Below are 20,537 nucleotides of genomic sequence, written 5' to 3' on the forward strand. Positions count from 1 at the left end.
AGGTATTTATGCTGGCAGTTATGATGGGCTGTATAATCTCTTGATGAAAGAGCACACCCTGACCAATTGTACCACAGAGCTATTGCAACAGCATGAAGTAGACTTCACTGTCCTCTCCCAGAGAGCTGGGGACGAAGGCAGAAGAATGGGCACAACTGGACTCACCCCAAGAGTGACCGAGTGTCGCCTGAGATTTCTCCCATTGACCGCATTGATAAAGTTTGACAGCTCTGCAAAGTATTGATTTTATTATCACTGTACATTCTATAACTCCAGTTATGCAAACTGTCCATACTTCATTCTGGTGTCTAAAATGATATAAAAATATGTTCTGTTTTTATAAATTGGTGTCAGATTTCTTTCGAGTCGTGAAATTACTTATCATCAATGTCGGTGCTGGAAAATGCTTAACACATGTTCCTCTAAGTAAGCTTGTCTGCTCTTTGTCACTGTACCAGGACTTAGAGAAGGATTACTAGTGTTAAATCAAAACAACGTTTGATTATCATGTCAATTTTACAGGTAAGGTCTCCCAGCCATGCCACATCATATTGCCACCTTGCTACAACTGTGCTCCCACCTACAGAAAGAGACACTCAAAACATGCAAGAATTCTGGGCTAAAACGAAATGATTTCATTATAAATATAATAAAAGTAATCAAAAAGGATTATGTATATTAAGTCACAGGGAAGATTCCGAAATCGTACAAAAATCTCATCAGTTAATCCAATTTCAATTAATTGAGGAGGAGCGGCTTAAAGATTTGATGACAAAATGTTAATCTATCTCCTTGTTAGATCCTAGCCCTTGTCAATTTTGAAATCAATGTTATCTGCACCACAGACTCCATTGATTGATTTATTGGATACATCCTTATCAAAGGTCTCAGTCCCCCAATCTTTTAAGAACGAGGTGGAAACAAGCGGAAGATCTTACATTAATAAAACAATTACAGGCCAATTTCACTGCTTCCCTTTCTGCAAACATTTTAGCAGCCAGTGTGGCTCAGCAAATGTGTGGAGATCTACAGAGCTCAGATTACCGTGACCCCCTTCAACCAGGCGTCTGTCCGACACATGGAACAGAGTCTGTGATTCTTCCAGCAATCGGTGATCTGTGTTGGGATGGTGACGGAGGACAGACTTCGACATTGGTGTTATTAGATCTGTCCGCTGCTTTTGATGCGGTCGACCATGCCATAATGGTTGATCGTGTGGAAGCTGCTGGACTCCAGGGTCCCTCGCAGAATAGGGTGAAGTCTTCCCTAGAAGATAGATCTCAAGCAGATCACGAGTGCCCTTGCCGGGGCACCCTGATACCACCATCTGCAGACTACTAGTGGTTCCAACGAAGCTGCTGATTTAGTCCATAAACTCCCCAGAAATCCCCATGTTACCCTCTATTGAAGCAACTCGACTGAGTGCCTAATTTCTAAGGTCTTGAGAGCTGTTCTCCTCACTTTTTAGACCGGAGGATCAAACCCTAAATTCCAACACATGTTCTCCTGACATCCTTCCCCAACATTCTGCCCATGTCCTATAATAAAAAGTCATGTAGTATCTTGTAGATGTGTTTATGCTTCTCCCCTGTTGTATCTAGTCAGGTGAGGGTTTTGTTCTTAGTGGACATGGAGACGCCTCAGTCTAATAACTGTTTGTATTTTTTATTTTTTTGAAGGCATACAAAAGTTAAGAAGGTCCACTGTGGTGCAGTCATGTCCTCCTCTGATCCAAAGATGTTCTGCCATTGAGGCTTTCACTGCTTGTCCTTGGGGTGAGCAGGGCGTTTCTTGCAGGCCTCACTCTCCAGGTAAGCCTTGAGTTTTGGGCGGGCATTCATCTTCGCTACGAAGGCCTTGAGGAGTGGAAAATCACTGAGGCACCCTGGGACGAGCTTCGTGTGCAGATAGAGGACGTGCAGGAGGTGATAGTCAGCATATGAGATCTGTGGGAAGAAAATAAAGAATTAACAAACCTGCAAGAGACTGAACGACCAGATGGCCAACCAGCAGCCTCATGAAAATGATCAGAACAACAGAGTGAATGGACTGTGGGCTCCTTCTGTTTCTTGCGCTTTCCAGAGAAGTCACTTCCTCAATATAGGGGTGAAGCTTACTCCATGGACGTCAAGATTCCCTTGCGGATTCCAACCTAGCCTAGTTTGACCAAGGACTTCACTGACATGTGGGACAAACTCAGTGGAGAAGAAAAATGTACTGTCTCTTTTTGTCTCCAGGCAGTGAGCTCAGTGCGATAGAAGGGACACATTCAATGAACAGGAGACCACAGTGTCTCTGTTGCTCTGTAGACAGTGATACTAGTGCCGCAGGAGGAACAGACCCCATGGATTAGAAGACCATCCTGTCTCTTTCACTCTCTGGGCTCTGAGGGGATGCCAAAGGAGGGATAGACTCCATGGACCAGAAGAACACATTATCTCTTTTTTTCTCTACATAATGAAGTAGTGGAAGTGGTAGGCTTCAAATCCCATCTTGTGTGAGTCACTGGGTCTGTCACCTCAAAGCAGTGGGTGTGACAGGCTCCAAGTCCCATCTTGTGTGTGTCACTTGGTCTGTCACAACAATGCAATGGGTGTGACAGGAACCAAGGTTCATCTTGTGCCTGTCACTGGGTCGGTCGCCTCCATGCAGTGGGTGTGACAGGCTCCAAGGTTCTTCTTGTATCTGGGACTGGGTCTGTCGCCTCCATGCAGTGGGTGCGACAGGCTCCAGGGCCCTTCTTGTGTGTGTCACTAGGTCAGTTGCCTCCATGCAGTGGGTGTGACAGGCTCCAAGTCCCATCTTGTGTGTGTCACTTGGTCTGTCACAACCATGCAGTGGGTGTGACAGGAACCAAGGTTCATCTTGTGCCTGTCACTGGGTCGGTCGCCTCCATGCAGTGGGTGTAACAGGCTCCAAGGTTCTTCTTGTATCTGGGACTGGGTCTGTCACCTCCATGCAGTGGGTGTGCCAGACTCCAGGGCCCCTCTTGTGTGTGTCACTAGGTCAGTTGCATCCATGCAGTGGGTGTGACAGACTCCAAGTCCCCTCTTGTGTGTGTCACTCAGTCTGTTGCATCCATGTAGTGGGTGTGACAGGCTTAAAGGTTCATTTTGTGCCTGTCACTGGATCGGATGCCTCCATGCAGTGGGTGTGACAGGCTCCAAGGTCCATCTTGTGTCTGTCACTGGGTCTGTTGCCTCCATGCAGTGGGTGTGACAGGCTCCAAGTTCCATCATGTGTGTGACACTCGGTATGTCGCATCCATGCAGTGGGTGTGACGGGCTCCAAAGTTCATCTTGTGCCTGTCACTGGGTCAGTCATCTCCATGCAGTGGGTGTGACAGGCTCCAAGGTTCTTCTTGTATCTGGGACTGGGTCTTTCGCATCCTTGCAGTGGGTGTGACAGGCTCCAGGGCCCCTCATGTGTGTGTGTGTCACTAGGTCTGTTGCCTCCATGCAGTGGGTCTGACAGGCTCCAGGTCCCATCTTGTGTGTGTCACTCGGTCTGTAGCATCCATGCAGTGGGTGTGACAGGCTCCAAGGTTCATATTGTGGGTGTGACAGGCATCCATGCATGGTGTGTCTGTAGTGGGTGTGACAGGCATCCATACATTCATGTTGTGGGTGTGACAGGCATCCATGCATGGTGTGTCATGTTGTGGGTGTGACAGGCATTCATGCATGGTGTGTCTGTAGCATCCATGCAGTGGGTGTGACAGGCTCCCAGGCTCATCTAGTGTGTGTCCCTGGGTCTGTCGTGTCGTTGCCGGGGATGTTGCATGCTCCAAGGCTCATCTTGTGTGTTTCATTAGGTCTGTTGCCTCCGTGCAGTGGGTCTGACTGGCTCCAAGGCCCATCTTGTGTGTGCCACCGAGTCTGTCATCTCTATGCACTGGGTGTGACAGGCACTATGTTCAAGAAATCTCTCATCCACACTCCTCTTGAGACTCTCTGCCCCGGTTAATAAATATACAGTTGTTTTATATGGTTTTTAATCAGCGCCCCCCTCATCACCAGACAAATAACTGGAACGAGGCGCCCCCACTGGCTATTCAATAGAACGCCAGGCCTCTCAGATGCAGTTCCCACTTTCTGTCACTAGAGGTGGCTCATGTTCAATTCGGATGGTGCCATTTCCTCTTCTGACCCTCCTACTCAGAGGCATAACACAACCACCTGTAGACCCTGCAGCGCATGGGGCCCCACCCTCCAGGGAGCCCGGAGCACCTTAAGGTCAGTGCATGTTTGTGAAGCATTTAAAATCCAAGGCTGCCCCCCTCCCCCCACCCCTGTTCTACCATTGCTCTTACCTGGCTTCCTGCGACAAAGCCCCCTGGATGTTCAGAGAGGATGCGCTCGAACGGGCGCAGCTGATTGGGCAGGTCTGCGATATACTTGTCTTTTCCAGTTTCCTGCAGTGAGAGACCAATAATATCAGAACACGTTGCCTCCTGTAGGGTGAACGATGCACGAGGCACACCCTGGTGGAACATTTGTTGTCATAACCGCTTGAGTGTTTTACTTAATGCACTTGAGGCTGTGGAAATAGATTCAACAGGCCCTTCCTGGTCTGTGTTTATCTCAGAGACTGAGTAGTGCTTGTTGTACTTCAGTGGGACCTGCAGTGATCTGGGGGATTAACTAGGACCCAGAGAAAACCCACTGATGTGGAACAACCCTCTCTGCTTTTGTGGTCTGGCCTGTGGGGGCACTGGCATATGCTACAGAGGGGGCATGGATCCAGTTGTGTTTGTGAGTGTAATATTTTGGGTGGTTGGGTGTCTGCCACAAGAGATAAAGCCACCATCATGTTAGGTACAGGTAAAGATTTTTTTTGTTTTCAAAAACAAAACACCAAAGGGCGATTTTGCTTTTGAAAATAAAAAATACAATGCCCTCCCCTCATCAGGGGAGTTATGTCACAAGAGAAAGGTGATGTTTGAAGCCGCTTACCACTAGGGCTTCCCCAGCAGTAACAGCAGTAATAAACGGCTATATGTCCATCCATCTAAACTGGGCCGGTGGACATATAGTTTATCCTCCAATGGCCTTTACTCCAATGGGATGTCGAGGAAGTTTGGGCACAGCGGAGAATGAGTAGTCTCCATCGTCATCAAACTATGGTCGCTTGAATTTAAATTGGATTGGCGGACCATGCATTTGGGAGGAACGGTACTCCTTCGCTGTGGAGAAGGAATACTCTTTACGCCATGATATAAATTAGGGCTTAAGTCTGAAGGTAAACCTTTCACCAGAACGAACCTGGCCGCTGTATATAGCCTGCGCTCGATTGTAGTCGGCCTTAACTTTTGACTTCGACCTGATCTAGCCCAACCAGATACCTGCGGATGGCACTTTATTGTTTTAGGCACTAAAAGGATGTAAAACATCTAAAAATCATATCTCTGTTGCTCTTTATCAGATTGTTTTTCTCCTGGTGTATATTTAAAGATTAAAAAATGCACATTTGTTGTGCATTGGATGGAGATTTTTATTGTGTTGTGTTTTTTACTTATTCACTGTTTTGGTACTCACATATACTTTCCACTTGTTTTCCTTTGAGTTAAGCCTGATTGCTCTGTGCTACAGCTACCCAGGACTGAACCAAGGCCTGATTTAAAGAAACCGAACTGGACCTGATATAGAATAGTGACATTACTACAGAATGAGGTCTCACAACCACCCCAACTTCAATCCACTTTCTCACACCAAACAAGGTTCCACTCAACAACATGTTACAACCCCTAGATTGTGAGCTGTGGACAATATGAAACAAGTGCCTAGAACGTACGTATTCAGTGAAAATGAGGCGGGTAAATTTCAGGCGTAAGTCTTCGACCCCGTCATTCACCATGTCGATAAGTGCAGCTTCCTTGTCGTTCTTGCCGTAGAGACCTGAGGTGAAGCACAACATTTATAAGAGACGGAAGCTATGGGTAGTATAAACATTCAGAAACTGGGCTAGTGAGAGGGTCTGGGTTGCGATAGCCAGTGCATGGTTTGAAATGGACAATGTGATGGCTAGCACAGTGTCTGTGGGGCTGGTAAGAGGATCTGGTTGCAGTGGCTGTGCATGTGTTGCCATGGGTTGCATGTGTCGCGATGGACAGTGTGTGGGGCTCATGTGGGTGGATGTGTTGTGATGAAATGGATGAGGGTAGGGATGGCCAGTGCATGCGTTGCAATTGACAGTGTGGGGGGCTCTGGAGTGGTGGATATGGGTTGTGATGGGTGTCTTTGGGGCTAGCATGAGGATCTGGTTCATTGCCGTGCAATCGATAGTGTGGGGGGCTCGAGGAGTCTGTGTGGGTGGGTGTGGATTGTGATGGGTGGCTGTGGAGCTAGCGTGAGGATCTGGTTGCAGTGGCCCATGCTTGCATTGCAATGCATAGTGTGGGGGGCTGGAGGGGTCTGTGTTGGTGGATCTGGGTTGTGATGGCCAGTGCATAGGTTATGATGGACAGTGTGGGGGGCTTGGGGGGGGCGGTCCGTGTGGGGGGATGAGGGTTGAGATGGCCAGTGCATGGATTGTGATGGGAAGTGTGTGGGGCTAGTGTGAGGATCTGGGTTGTGATGGCCAGTGAATGGGTTGTGATAGCCAGTGATTGTGTTGTGATGGGTAATGTGTGAGCTAGTATGAGGATCTGGTTGCAGTGGCCCATGCTTGCATTGCAATGCATAGTGTGGGGGGCTGGAGGGGTCTGTGTGGGTGGATCTGGGTTGTGATGGACAGTGTGGGGGGCTTGGTGGGGGGGTCTGTGTGGGTGGATGAGGGTTGAGATGGCCAGTGCATGGGTTGTGATAGCCAGTGATTGTGTTGTGATGGGTAATGTGTGAGGCTAGTGTGAGGATCTGGGTTGTGATGGCCAGAGAATGGGTTGTGATAGCCAGTGATTGTGTTGTGATGGGTAATGTGTGGGGCTAGTGTGAGGATCTGGGTTGTGATGGCCAGTGCATTGGTTGTGATGGGCAGTGGGTGTGCTTGATGGGTCTGTTCTGTGTGTGTGCATGAGAGTAGAGATGACCAGAGCATGGGTTGTGATGGGCAGTGTGTGGGGCTAGAAGGATCTGTGTGGGTGGATGTGGGTTTTAATGAGTGTCTGTGGGGATAGCATTAGCATCTGGTTGATGGCCAGTATGGAGGGCCAGAGGGCTCATGCCAGGTGTAGTGAGGAACAGGGTGCTCCGGCAGTGACAGATAGGGCATGTGCATTGGGGCTCAGTGACTGGTATTGGTGCGGGAGGGGGTCATTCATATGTTAAATGACCCGAAGGAATGTTTACAAGGAGCTGTGACTCTGGTGGACCCTTAGCATTGTTTCAGTTTCTTTGCCACCAGTCCTGGCAAGTGCTACGCATCTCTCGTTAAAAAAACACATTTTCTGTAATTTTCCCAATTTTCGGCAATTCCTGAGATTGTCATGCAAAAGAACCTTGTCCTGGACCGTGTAGTTCCAGTTTCTCACTTTGCTTACTGCATAAAAGCTGAGCGCCTATACTGTTTTTCAAAGGCCACAAGATGGCGCTAGTGTACAATGGGAGGTATAGAATTCTCAATATTTACGATACGGAACTCTCTTGTTCTCCCAGCCCTCCAATTACAAGTGTCACATGCCTTCAAAGAACATGCCGTTGTCATTATTGCCCCGTTACTTACCAGTAATCTTCATTACTCCCAGTCCTGGTCTTCCTCACCACAGTAATTATCAATGAGCATTCCGCTCCTACAGAAACTCCAAGCAAAAGTTAACATATTAGTCTCCCTATCCCTCCAATATGGCCCCCAGTGGCAACCACCAATCACATAAAAGGATACAAGATCCACATCAGGACCTGAAACACAAAGCTGGACACATGAAGCCACAACAGAGGGTCGGGAGGGAAGGGAATCTATACTGTGGCGAGGAAGACTAGGACTAGTCCGTCTTCCTCGCCACAGTAATTATCAATGAGCCGATACCAAAGCAGCATCAGCTTCATGGATAGGAAACATAGCCCACACACGGAGGGCAGCACAAAAAGAACTTTATAGACAACAATGGAGAGAGACACACATCCCAAAAACAAAACCACAGAGTCCAGAACTGAAGAGGCAAAGGTAACAGAAGCTTCACCCCCAAACTCAAGCCGGCAACAATACATGAAGGCAAGAGGGGAAGACCAAGCGGTCGCACTGCAAAATCCTCCAAAGCAACACCCTCGAAGGCAGCCCAAGAAACAGCAAGAAAACGAGTAGGATGCCCCAGATACTAAAAAGAGGGACCACAGACACCAAAAGGAGAGCCGGCCAAACCCACCAATTGAGAGTGGAAGAGATGGCATCAGGCCCTGTTGGAACAGACCAAAAGAGACAAACAAAGAGGCCATCCTACAAAAAGAAGCTGTATGAGACAAATACATCACCAAACACGGTTCACAAGCAAAAATGTGCAAAGGAGACAACAGTAAGCACCATCTGTGCCGTCAGACGAAATGAGCACACATAGGCACAAAAGAAGGAGGAGCCCGCAAGAGCGCCCAAACCTTTATAACATCAAAAACAGCAAGCTCCCGACTCAAAGTGACCCAAGGGAACCCCCTGCAATGCCCTCAACACCAACGGAAGATCCCATGGGGAGGAGAGAACACAGGACGAGGGTGTTAAAATGCCAGAGACTCGAAAAGACGAGTCTCCAAGTGCCCCACAGACACAAAAGGGAGACCATGAAAAGCACTAATGGCAACTCACTGAGCATGGAGGATAGAAATGGCCAAGCCCAACCAAAACCGACCCCCCAAAAAAATTACAGGACCCGAGCAGGATCCAAACCAACAATAGGCCAAACATAGTGCAGACACCAAACAGCAAAGGAGATCCAATGCGTAGCGTAAGATAGCAAAGGAGAGGGGCACCTGTACAGTCGGGGAAGACCTGCAACCCAAATGAACAACCATTCAGGAACAAGGAACACCATATAAGAGCCAAGCCAGAAGATCCACGGACTGGAACCCCGGAAGAGGAACCAAGAGGTTGTCCCTTTTGGACAACCTCGCCAACCTCGGACTTAAACAACTTGTCACTACCCCCACCCACATCGCAGGTCACACACTCGACCCTATCTTCACCTCCAGCAAACATGTCTCCTTCAGCCACACCACAAGTCTCCTTTGGACTGACCACAGCTGCGTTCACTTTACCTACAACAAGCCCACATCCAACTACCACCCCCAACCCACTCTGCAAAGAAACTGGAACAAAATCACCATCGACCAGATCTCCTCATCGCTTCTTCTAAACCCCCCAGCCCACTCCTCAAACCCCGACCAAGCAGCCACCAACCTCACCCAATGGTTATCCATCAGCGCCGACATCCTAGCACCACTGAAAAAACGACAAATCAAACTAGGCAGCAAGAAGGCCTCCTGGTTCAACGATGATCTTAAAAAATCCAAGAAACTCTGTCGCTCCCTTGAGAAGGCCTGGAAAAAAGACCCAACCACCAGCACCAAGGACGCCTTCAAAAACGCTACCCGCATACACCACCAACTGATCCAGAACGCCAAGAAAGCCGCTTTCAAGGACCGACTAGATAACAACGCCCACAACAGCAAGGAATTATTCAACATCGTCAAGGAATTTACCAACCCCTCAGCCAACTCCAACGACATCACCCCCTCTCAAGCCCTCTGCGACTCCCTAGCCTCATTCTTCCACAACAAAATTGCAGACATCCACAACAGCTTCGACAACCGACCCGAAGACCAAGCCACCCAACCCCCTGCAGGACCCCCATCCCCCTTGAACATCCTCAATGACTGGAAGCCAATCTCCATTGAGGACACCATCCGTCTGATGAACTCTATCCACTCAGGATCCCCCACAGACCCATGCCCTCACCACATCTTTAACAAAGCAGACTCCATTATAGCACCGCACCTCCGAGACGTCATCAACTGCTCCCTCAACTCCGCAACCTTCCCGGAAAGCTGGAAACATGCCGAACTCAGCGCCCTCCTGAAGAAACCCACAGCTGACCCCACCGAACTCAAAAACTACCGCCCTATCTCACTCCTTCCATTCCCGGCCAAAGTCATCGAGAAAGCGGTCAACAACCAGCTCGCCGCATTCCTCGAAACCAACAAATCCCTCGACTCCTCACAATCCGGCTTCCGAACCAAGCACAGCACTGAAACCGCCCTCATCGCAGCAACAGACGACATTCGAACTCTACTGGACAATGGAGACACAGTCGCCCTCATCCTCCTCGACCTCTCCGCAGCCTTCGACACGGTCTGTCATAGCACCCTTTTACAACGCCTCAGAAATGTCGGAATCCAAGGAAAAGCACTGGAATGGATCACCCCGTTCCTCACCGGAAGAACCCAGAGAGTCCGCCTTCCACCATTCAAGTCAGAGGCCACTGAAGTCATCTGCGGCGTACCACAAGGATCTTCACTCAGCCCCACCCTCTTCAACGTATACATGAGCCCCCTCGCGGTCATCGCACGCCAACACAACCTCAATATCATCTCCTACGCCGATGACACTCAACTGATCCTATCTCTCACCAGAGACCCTAACACTGCCAAAACCAACCTGCATGAAGGAATGAAAGAAGTAGCCGACTGGATGAAGCACAGCCGTCTGAAACTGAACTCAGACAAAACAGAAGTCCTCATCCTTGGCACCTCCCCCTCCACCTGGGATGACTCTTGGTGGCCAGAGGCCCTTGGAAAAGCACCCATCCCGACAGACCACGCACGGAACCTGGGCGTCATCCTGGATTCCTCAATCTCGATGAACAGACAAGTCAACGCCGTTTCTTCATCTTGCTTCAACATTCTTCGCATGCTCAAAAAAACATTTCGTTGGATCCCCACCGAAACTAGAAAAACGGTCACCCACGCTCTGGTCACGAGCCGACTGGACTACGGAAACACCCTCTACGCCGGTATCACCGCAAAACTCCAGAAAAAACTCCAACGCATCCAGAACGCTTCAGCCAGGCTCATATTAGACATCCCGCGTAAAGAACACATCTCTGGTCACCTGAAAAACCTCCACTGGCTCCCCGTCAATAAGAGGATTACTTTCCGGCTCCTAACCCACGCACACAAAGCACTATACGAAATCGGACCCGAATGCCTCAACACACGACTGTCCTTCTACACCCCCTCCCGCCAGCTACGATCCTCCAACCAAGCCCTGCCACTGTACCTCGCATCAACAAAACCACCATGGGAGGTAGATCCTTCTCCTACCTGGCAGCTAAAACCTGGAACTCACTTCCCACTCACCTTCGCCTTACTCAGAACCACCTAGCATTCAGTAAGCAACTTAAAACGTGGATATTTGACAAGTAATTCCCCACCCTTCCTCAAGCGCCTTGAGACCCTCTGGCTATGTAGCGCGCTATATAAATTTATTGACTTGACTTGACTTGACTTGACATCAATGGAAACAGAAGGAATGGCAACGGCCAACACGGATGCATCCCCAACTTCAACAAAAGAGGAAACCATGGGCGGCGGCGCCAACGCGGAACCACCAGAAGCACCAATGCCCCCTCTCACCCAATCCTCAGGAAAACTGCCGGAATCAGGGGGACCAGAGGAAAGACATAAAACAGGCCTCTGGGCCACCGGAAGGACTTCGCATCCATCCTCCAAGCCATTGAAAAAGGCGTAAAGGCGCAGAAACAACGGATTGTGGCATGGACCAAAGATACAAACAAGTCCACCACCAGACACTCAAACCACCACTGCAACGTCTGGAACATCATCTGGTTCAGAGAAAAAGACCCCATGGAGGGAAAGATGCTTTTCAGATAGACTGCCACCACATTTCCCCGGTCCAGGAGAGAAACCGCAGATAGGGAGGCCAACCCGACTCTGTCCAGGAACAAATGAAGTGACAGAGTCAACAGAGGGAATGAACACTGCAACCTCCCTGAAGATAGAAGCAGAACATGACAACATGAGATTCTGTCTGGACACAAACATGGCAACCTTCCAGCAAGACAGGAAAAGCCAAGAGACCCCACTGAAGAGCCTTCAGCTCCCTGAAATTGGAGGAACAAGAAAGCAGAGCCACTGGCGAATAGTCCTGCATCGAATAGACGTCCATAGCAGCCCTCCCCCCCACAGGCTAACAGATAGGCACTCGTAGTGACCACCCGAGAGGGAACAAACAGAAACGGACGACATCTGGACAGAGGACTGTCACCCAGACACCAATCTAGAACTACCTTTACCTGGGCAGACACAGGAACCCCCCCCGATCGAAATCCCGACCACAGGGGTGCCAATGAGAAAAATCATATATCTCACCATAAGAGACAAAGGGAGAGGAGCTCAAGGAACCACCAACCAGGAGGAGGACAGCATACCCTGACCCACAACCAAAGTCACACAGGAGGGCAAGTCCCCGACACCAGGGACCGAAACACCGACTACAGAGGCAATGTCTGTGCATGAGGCATGAACACCAAACCCAACAGAGTCCTGAAGTGTGCCCCAATGTACTTCCAAACCAGAGAAGGAACCAGGAATCAACAAAAATCTGTGACTTTTGAGGACCAGGCAACTCTCTCAGACATGGAGAAATCAACCAATCAGCCAGGTAAGGAAAGATCCCAATCCTCCTCCCATAAAAAAGTCAAAACAGAGGGGCCAGAACCGTAGTAAAGACATGAGGGGAGGAACACAGGCCAAAGGGCAATACACAGAACTGAAAAGACAGTCCATCACGCAGAGGGGGAGAAACTTATGAGAGGCCAGAAGGACAGGGACTTGGAGAGAAACAACCCGCAAACCGAAAGAATCCAGAAATCCATAGAATGACCAGAGGCAGGATCACCTGCAAGGACACCAACTGGAATTTTGACAGAATTAACGCATCAATCCAACCAAGGCAGATCCACCACCGGTCAGAGGACCCCTGTTAGAAATCCACCAGGAAGAGAATATAGTATACACCCAGCCCCCGCTGATAGACAGGCACTGGAACAACAGCGTCATATTCTCCAAGGCACGGACACACCCAACAGTGCTTTCACCTCAGCCAGTGTAGACAACGATAAGAGTGTCCCTCAGGGTTCAATACTGAGCCCCACCCTTTTTAACATATATCTATCCCCACTGGCTAAGGTGATTAGAGCTTACGATTTCGACACAGTGTCTTGCGCTGATGACACTCAGCTTTTAATCACCGTAGGCCCTAACACCTCGGATACGAAGCTCAGATTCCAACAGTGCATTGTTTCTTCAAAAATTGGATGTCAAACAACAACTTAATGCTAAACGCAGGGAAGACAGAAATAATACTATTCGGTAATGTGAATAAATACTAGACAGACGAATGGTGGCCACCGGCACTAGGCCTCTGTCCTGTTCCGAAAAACTCAGTAAGGAATTTGGGAGTCACCATTGACGACAAATTATCTATGTCCGTCCATGTAAACAAAGTAGTGCACGCCAGTGTAGGAATAATGCGTAGCGTCAGAAAGGTCTTTAAATGGATACCCCAAGTATCTCGCAAACCCCTAGTGCAGGGCCTAATTATAAGCCGACTGGACTATGGAAACGCATTATTAGCGGACATCAAGGAAAGCTCTCTGACCAAACTTCAAACTATCCAAAATACAGCAGCTAGACTGGTCTTAGACCTCCAGCCCCGCACTCCATCCGCCCCCTGCCTAAAGAAGCAGCACTGGCTCCCCATAAGGAAACGCATCAAATTTAAAATTCGCTGCCTGGTTCATAAATCCATCAATGGCCAGGGACCAAAGTACCTGGAAAGAAAACTCAAGAAGTACTATCCAACCCTTTGATCCTCAGATAAACACCTGTTAACAGTCCCAAAAGTACGAATGGTCAAAAATGGGGACAGATGTTTTTCCAAAATAGGCCCTGCAACATGGAACACCTTACCACTATCTATCAGAGCCGACACAAACCATAAAATATTCTGCAAGAACTTGAAAACATGGCTTTTTCAGACTTAGGACATCTTATCTACCACATCTCTCTCTAATTTCTGCAAGCGCTATGAGACCTATCAGTGATTTATGCTCTATATAAACTAAATACAAATACAAAAATTGCATTCATAGAGTGACCCTGGTGCAAGGAGTGACCCGAAACAGTCTGGATGACGCCGTGCTGATCGCCCGTACGGGAGTTGGCCTCCAGCGTCTATTGAATGCTTTCGGTGCGTTTATGGAGCAATTAGATCTTAAAATAAACGTAGCCAAGTCACACACAATGGTGGTGGGCCTAGAGTGTCGCAGGAAGAGAAACCAAACATTCATTTGCAGGGGGGACCTGGTCTCTAGGGTATCCACATTTCCATATCTAGGCATACTGTTTGACCAGAAAGGGTCCTGGGGTTCACAGGTTAGAGCTAAGAGGTTGGCCGTTATACGATCATCTTCGGCACTCCTGAGTTTTGCTGGTAGGCTAGGGGCCAGGCCTATGGAAGCTATTTTAAAAATCTATAATAGCAAATCTGTGGCCATCGCATTATATGGTTCCGCATTGTGGGGATATGTAAATGTGGAACCAATTCAGAGAGCGGAGAATGGATTTATCAGAGCCCTACTCTCTGTACCCCAGTCGACCCCAACGTACTCTATACATAAAGAAGTTGGCCTACAGGTTCTTTCAGATAAGTTAAGCATGGCCCCTTTGATCCTTTGGTTAAAAATATGGATGAATGAAGAACTCCCATTAAACCATAAGATCATGACCGATGTCCTGTCCCTCGATAAATCTAACAAGATCCCTTGGCTGGCCTATTTGGCCAGGGCTTTTTCTGATTTAGGCCGTCCAGAGCTTTTTACCTCCCCGGAGACTATTAGGATCCAAGATCTCGACTTTGTCAAAAAGTCTTTCATGGGAAGGAAGGAAATATGCCGTGAAGAACGTGAGCTAGCAAAGCCGGCAGTGAGGGATCACTGCCTGTTGGTTAGTTCGCCATCACTCGCGCCAAATCTTGGTTTCATTACACTCCCCTTCCACAGGTTTCTTTTAACCAAATTTAGATTTAATTTGCTGCATTTTTACTTAGGCTCTTTTAATAATTGGCAGAAGCCAGAACTAGCCTCGCCCTGTAGCTGTGACCAGTTCTCAGTGCAAGATACAATGCATTTTGTTATGTTTTGTGGGTTGTATTTAGAGCCAAGGAAAAAATTCTTGTTGCCAATTCTTAAGGAAGCCGGCTTCACCCAGGTGAGACCGGCTTTGCTCTTCTTACAACTACTACCTAATTCCCACATTACCTATTGCGTTGCTAAATTTCTGGTAGCCGCCTCAAGGGCGAAAGCTGTCTGTCAAGATTAGTTATTTATGCCAAATAACCTTTTTAACTGTTTATTACAATCTTAGAATTGTTGTTAAATTCCTATATCATGTGTATTATGAAAAATGTTATATGAAATGTATTTTATTCTTCTTCTCTTTGTATGGTTTTTAAATAAGCCGAATAAAGATATCTTGACTGACTGAGTGACCCGAAACAGTCTGGAGGGGACAGGATGAAACTAGTGAAAAAAACAATCAACACCACCAGGAGAGCCCAGTGATTCGACACAGTCCGCATCCAGCCGACCACAAAGAGAGACAGCCAACCACCCACAGGGCCCAGTCCTAGAGCAACCCGGACATGAATTGGACGGAGTAGAAGAGGACGAAGAAGTAGCAGGGAACCGGGACTTGCCAGAGGAAGCAGGACCACGGCCTTGTCCATGAAACAGGGAGGAGCCTGCACACGATAAGCAGGACCAAGTGCAGAATCACTCATATCCACCAAGGGAGCACCAAAAAGCTGAACGCCAGAAAGAGGTATGGGCAGTAGCAAAGCCTCTGTGCATCATCGGTTGTCCAAGAATGGAACCACAGCAGGCGTTAACCTACAGCACCTGGTATTCCCAGGCGGCCATCCAACTAGGTACTAACCTGGCGCGACCCTTAACGTCTGAGAACAAATGAGATCAGGTGTGTAACAGGGTGGAATGGGCCTAGGCTCAAGGAAACAAAGGAAATGATAGAAAGGAGCCGCACCCGTTGTCCCATCAGGGCGAGAGTGGGAAAATGTCCACGCCCAGTCCAACAACTCAGGCAACGACTGGAAGACCCCACAATGACCGGATGGCATAGGGGAACAAGCAGCAGCACAAACAGAAAAATAGGCGGTGGCAAAAGAGCATTACACTGCCGCAGAAACCACATAATAAACCGGTTCCGGCGGGGAAGCACCACCCGAAACATCAGTACCCTGAGAAGATATGCCAGTCACCAAAGAATCCACCCTCACCGAGGTCAGAAACTCAACAGGAAAGACCCGCAAGGAAAAAGTGGGGCAAAAAACCTGGGAAGTCAATACAAGCCGGAGGAGAGGAGGGGTAAGACACCGGCTCCCTCTACTGAGAATTGGAAACTACATCAACCACAGACTTCGGAACCAACAGGATGGAGCGAATATGCAGAAGAACATCCCAAATACTTGACCCCTGCACAAAACGACCCTTAAGTACCACATCCTGGTTCCCATTAGTCATGTGGGGGACTAGGGACACAACCGGTCCTTTTAGAGGGAGGAACAGATTCCCCATAATGTAAAACAGTAGCCACCGCAGTATGAAACCGCTGCCTGATCAAGACTAGGGAAGGGGCTGCGTCCAGAGAGCCAGAAGACCCCTCTGTGTTAACAGAATCCAACACAGCACCCGCCACCATCATTGCACACACAAAAATGACACACAACACCTTTACAGCAAGCAAGAATGCTTGTAAAGTGCACCAATGCCATGGAAACCAGACAAAAAATTGCTGCAGGCCGGTATTGGCAGGCTCAATTCAAGTATGACACAGTACGAGGCCCGGAAGAAGCGCAGTATACCACGCGCCGACCCTTACGGAAAGACGGATTGAAGTCACACCCCTCTATGATCAACCAACGCGTCCACAGAACCCAGCAGCTGGTGACATGTAAGCAGTAAAAACAACAGTTACAGGCATGGTAGTTCCCTGCGTGTGCTAGAGCAGGACAGGGGAGAATGGCCAAAGTGCCAGCCAAGGGGGAGGAAAAACAGGTCCAGACCCCGCAGAACGGTGCCCACGAGTCCGCGAAAGCAGGACCTCCGCCCCCAATTTACCTAAACAAGCAGGAACATGAACAGCACTTGGAGTAGTGCAGAAACAAAAAACAGGTCGTGATGTGGATCTTGTATCCTTTTATGTGATTGGTGGTTGCCACTGGGGGCCATATTGGAGGGATAGAAGACTAGTATGGTAACTTTTGCCTCGAGTTTCTGTAGGAGCAGGAAGCTCATTGATAATTACTGTGGCGAGGAAGACGGACAAGGAGGTAATGTGTACCTGACTGTAACACATCAGGAATTTGCCAGACTTGGAGCGCAGAGCAGCCCCGGTCAGGCGAGGAGTCTTTTCATTTGTGCTTCCACATGGGGATTTATTTTTGCTTCCACTATCAAAATAAAAGAAAATGTGTCAACATTCCAAGTTCAGAAGCTCTTATGGTGAGAATGCTCTGCAGTTCCTTGTGGGCTGCTGCAGCCTGGATGGCACGAGGTGGCCCGACCTTTGCTTTTTATCATATTTAGGAAGAGAACCGAAGCATGGCAGAAAATCCCGACCAAACTCCTTCAATTCAGGGTAAATGCCAAGGTGGGCCTAGTCAACAATCTGGAACTAACCATGTTGCACCAGTCACATGTCGAATCTCTGCACAGGAGTAAGGACAGACATATTGCCATATTAGTAATCCTGAGTCTTGCCCGATGCTGCAGCCGCACTCTGAGCCCGTCAGCTTTTGTAACTGGTTTTAATATCATTTGTTATCAGGCTGAGGCAGCTGAAGGCCACGCTGGGGCCTCTCTCACATGAGTTTAGTTACAGTCGGGGTCCCACGGGGACAGCCTGGGCAGGCTCCCGTTAGTGTTGTTCCATTTCTGGTGCTTTTGTAGCCGTTTTCAGATCTTCTTAGAGTTTCTCCTTGCTCAAACTGATGCGATTTGAGATATTTAATGCAGGCGGAGTTACAGTGCGATCCAAAGGCTGTAAAGTACAGAAGGGTACCCTCTGCAGGAGCACAGTAAGGGTGCTAAAGCCAAATATCCCCAGGGAGGTCCTTGCGTTGGATCCTGGAGGAGCGATGGCGTCCTGTTAGTCCTTCGGGCGGTTGTGCACCTGAGCAACCGGGGTTGCCTGGAAGGCTCCGCCCCCCTCTGGGGCGTGAGCAAGGGGGTTAGATTGGCAGTCCACCGGTGGGAGGGGTTTCTCCTCCCCCAAATCTGGCAAACACCGATTGGCAAGGGCCACAGTGTAATTTGGCTCATCAGGTGGCAGGCGGCGAGGGGCAGCCTGCCCTGGGATCGCCCGTAAGATAACCCACCATGTTGCATTTTGTAATGCTAATAAACCTGCAGCAATTTTCTCCACAAAGAAAGTGTCTTGTCTGTTTATTTCTCGAGGAGATTGCTGTTTTGGGGTAATGGGGAGTGTTGCCGATATTGGCACTAAGTGTCGTGCCATTGGGGCTGCAGCAGCCACCGGGGAACCGTGGAGCATTCCCACCATAAGAGCGTCTGAATGTGTTATGTTTCCGACCTTTCTGTTATTTTGTTAGTTTGAAGCAAATAAATCCCCATCTGGAAGCACAAAAGAAAACGCTCTTCGCTCCAAGCCTGGCAAACTCCTGATGTGTCACAGTCAGGGACACATTACTGATCACAGCCTGCTCTTTGAAGGCCCGTGACACCTGTGCTTGTAGGGCTGGGAGAACACGAGAGTTCCACGTCGTGAATATCGAGAATTCTATACCTACCAATAGCGCCATCTTGTGGCCTTTGAAAAACAGTATCGGAGCTCAGCTTTTATGCGGTAAACAAAGTGAGGTAATGGATCTACATGGTTCAGGGCACGGTTCTTGTGAGTGACAATCTCAGGAATTGCAGTAACGGAAAATGCGTTATTTTGAATGAAAGATGTGTGGCACAGAGGCCCTCAACTGACATCTGGGATCAGAGGCACTCAATTAACATCTACTGATCAGTGGACCTCAACTAACATCTGGGATCAGAGGCCTTCAACTAACATCTACTGATCAGGTGCCCTCAACTAACATATGCTGATCAGAGGCACTCAACTAACATCTACTGATCAGAGGCCCTCAACTTACATCTGCTGATCAGAGGCCCTCAACTAACATCTAATGATCAGAGGTCCTCAATAACATCTGGGCTCAGATGCCCTCAACTAACATATACTGATCAGGGGCCCTCAACTAACATCTGCTGATCAGAGGCCCTCAACTAAAATTTGGGATCAGAGACCCTCAACTAACACCTGCTGAGCAGGGGCCCTCATATAAAATTTGCCGATCAGAGGCCCTCAACTAACATCTGGGATCAGAGACCCTCAACTAACATCTGGGATCAAAGGCCCTCAACTAACACCTGCTGATCAGAGGCCCTCAACTAACATCTGCTGATCAGAGGCCCTCAACTAACATCTGGGATCAGAGGCCCTCATCTGACATCTGACCATCAGAGGCCCTCAACTGACCTCAAATTACATCAGTTGATCAGAGGCCCTCAACTGACATCTGCCGATCAGAGGCCCTCAAATGACATCTGCCCATCAGAGGCCTTCAACTGACATCTGCTGATCAGAGGCCCTCAACTGACATCTGCTGATCACATGCCATCAACTAACATCTGCTGATCAGAGGCCCTCAACTGACATCTGCTAATCAGAGGCCCTCAAATGACATCTGCCGATCAGAGGCCCTCAAATGACATCTGCTCATCAGATGCCCTCAACTGACATCTGCCCATCAGAGGCCTTTAACTGTCATCTGCCGATCAGAGGCCCTCAACTGACATCTGGGATCAGAGGCCCTCAACTGACATCTGCTGATCAGAGGCCCTCAACTGACATCTGGGATAACAGGCCCTCGACTGACATCTTCTGATCAGAGGCCTCAACTGACATCTGCTGATCAAATGCCATCAACTAACATCTGCCGATCCGAGGCCCTCAACTAACATCTGCTGATCAGAGGCCCTCAACTGACATCTGCTGATCACATGCCATCAACTAACACCTGCCGATCCGAGGCCCTCAACTGACATCTGCTAATCAGAGGCCCTCAACTGACATCTGCTGATCAGAGGCCCGCAACTGACATCTGCTGATCACATGCCATCAACTAACATCTGCTGATGAGAGGCTCTCATCTGACATCTGGAGAGGCCCTCAACTGACATCTGCTAATCAGAGGCCCTCAACTGACATCTGGGATCAGATGCCCTCAAATGTCATCTGCCCATCAGAGGCCCTCAGCTGACATCTGCCCATCAGAGGCCCTCAACTGGCATCTGCCCATCAGATGCCCTCAACTGACATCTGGGATAAGAAGCCCGCAACTGACATCTGCTGATCACATGCCATCAACTAACAGCTGCTGACGAGAGGCCCTCATCTGACATCTGGGATCAGAAGCCCTCAACTGACATCTGCTAATCAGAGGCC

The 20,537-nt window shown here is 48.9% G+C and overlaps 1 protein-coding gene across 1 annotated transcript in view; it reads right to left on the bottom strand.

Annotated features, from left to right (window-relative positions):
* Window positions 1–612: 612 nt before the first annotated feature.
* Window positions 613–20,537, bottom strand: part of LOC147736657 (glutathione S-transferase P-like) — an 89,311-nt gene continuing 69,386 nt past the window's right edge. The window contains exons 5-7 of the mRNA XM_086953413.1: window positions 5,794–5,897; window positions 4,313–4,414; window positions 613–1,946 (exon numbers count right to left, since the gene is read on the bottom strand). Of these exons, the coding sequence (XP_086809539.1) occupies window positions 1,758–1,946; window positions 4,313–4,414; window positions 5,794–5,897 (395 nt within the window). The 3' untranslated portion in view covers window positions 613–1,757. The remainder of the gene's footprint in view (window positions 1,947–4,312; window positions 4,415–5,793; window positions 5,898–20,537) is intronic.

The sequence above is a fragment of the Lissotriton vulgaris genome, chromosome 1_2 (genome assembly GCF_964263255.1).
Source record: "Lissotriton vulgaris chromosome 1_2, aLisVul1.2, whole genome shotgun sequence".
Classification (NCBI taxonomy): domain Eukaryota; kingdom Metazoa; phylum Chordata; class Amphibia; order Caudata; family Salamandridae; genus Lissotriton; species Lissotriton vulgaris.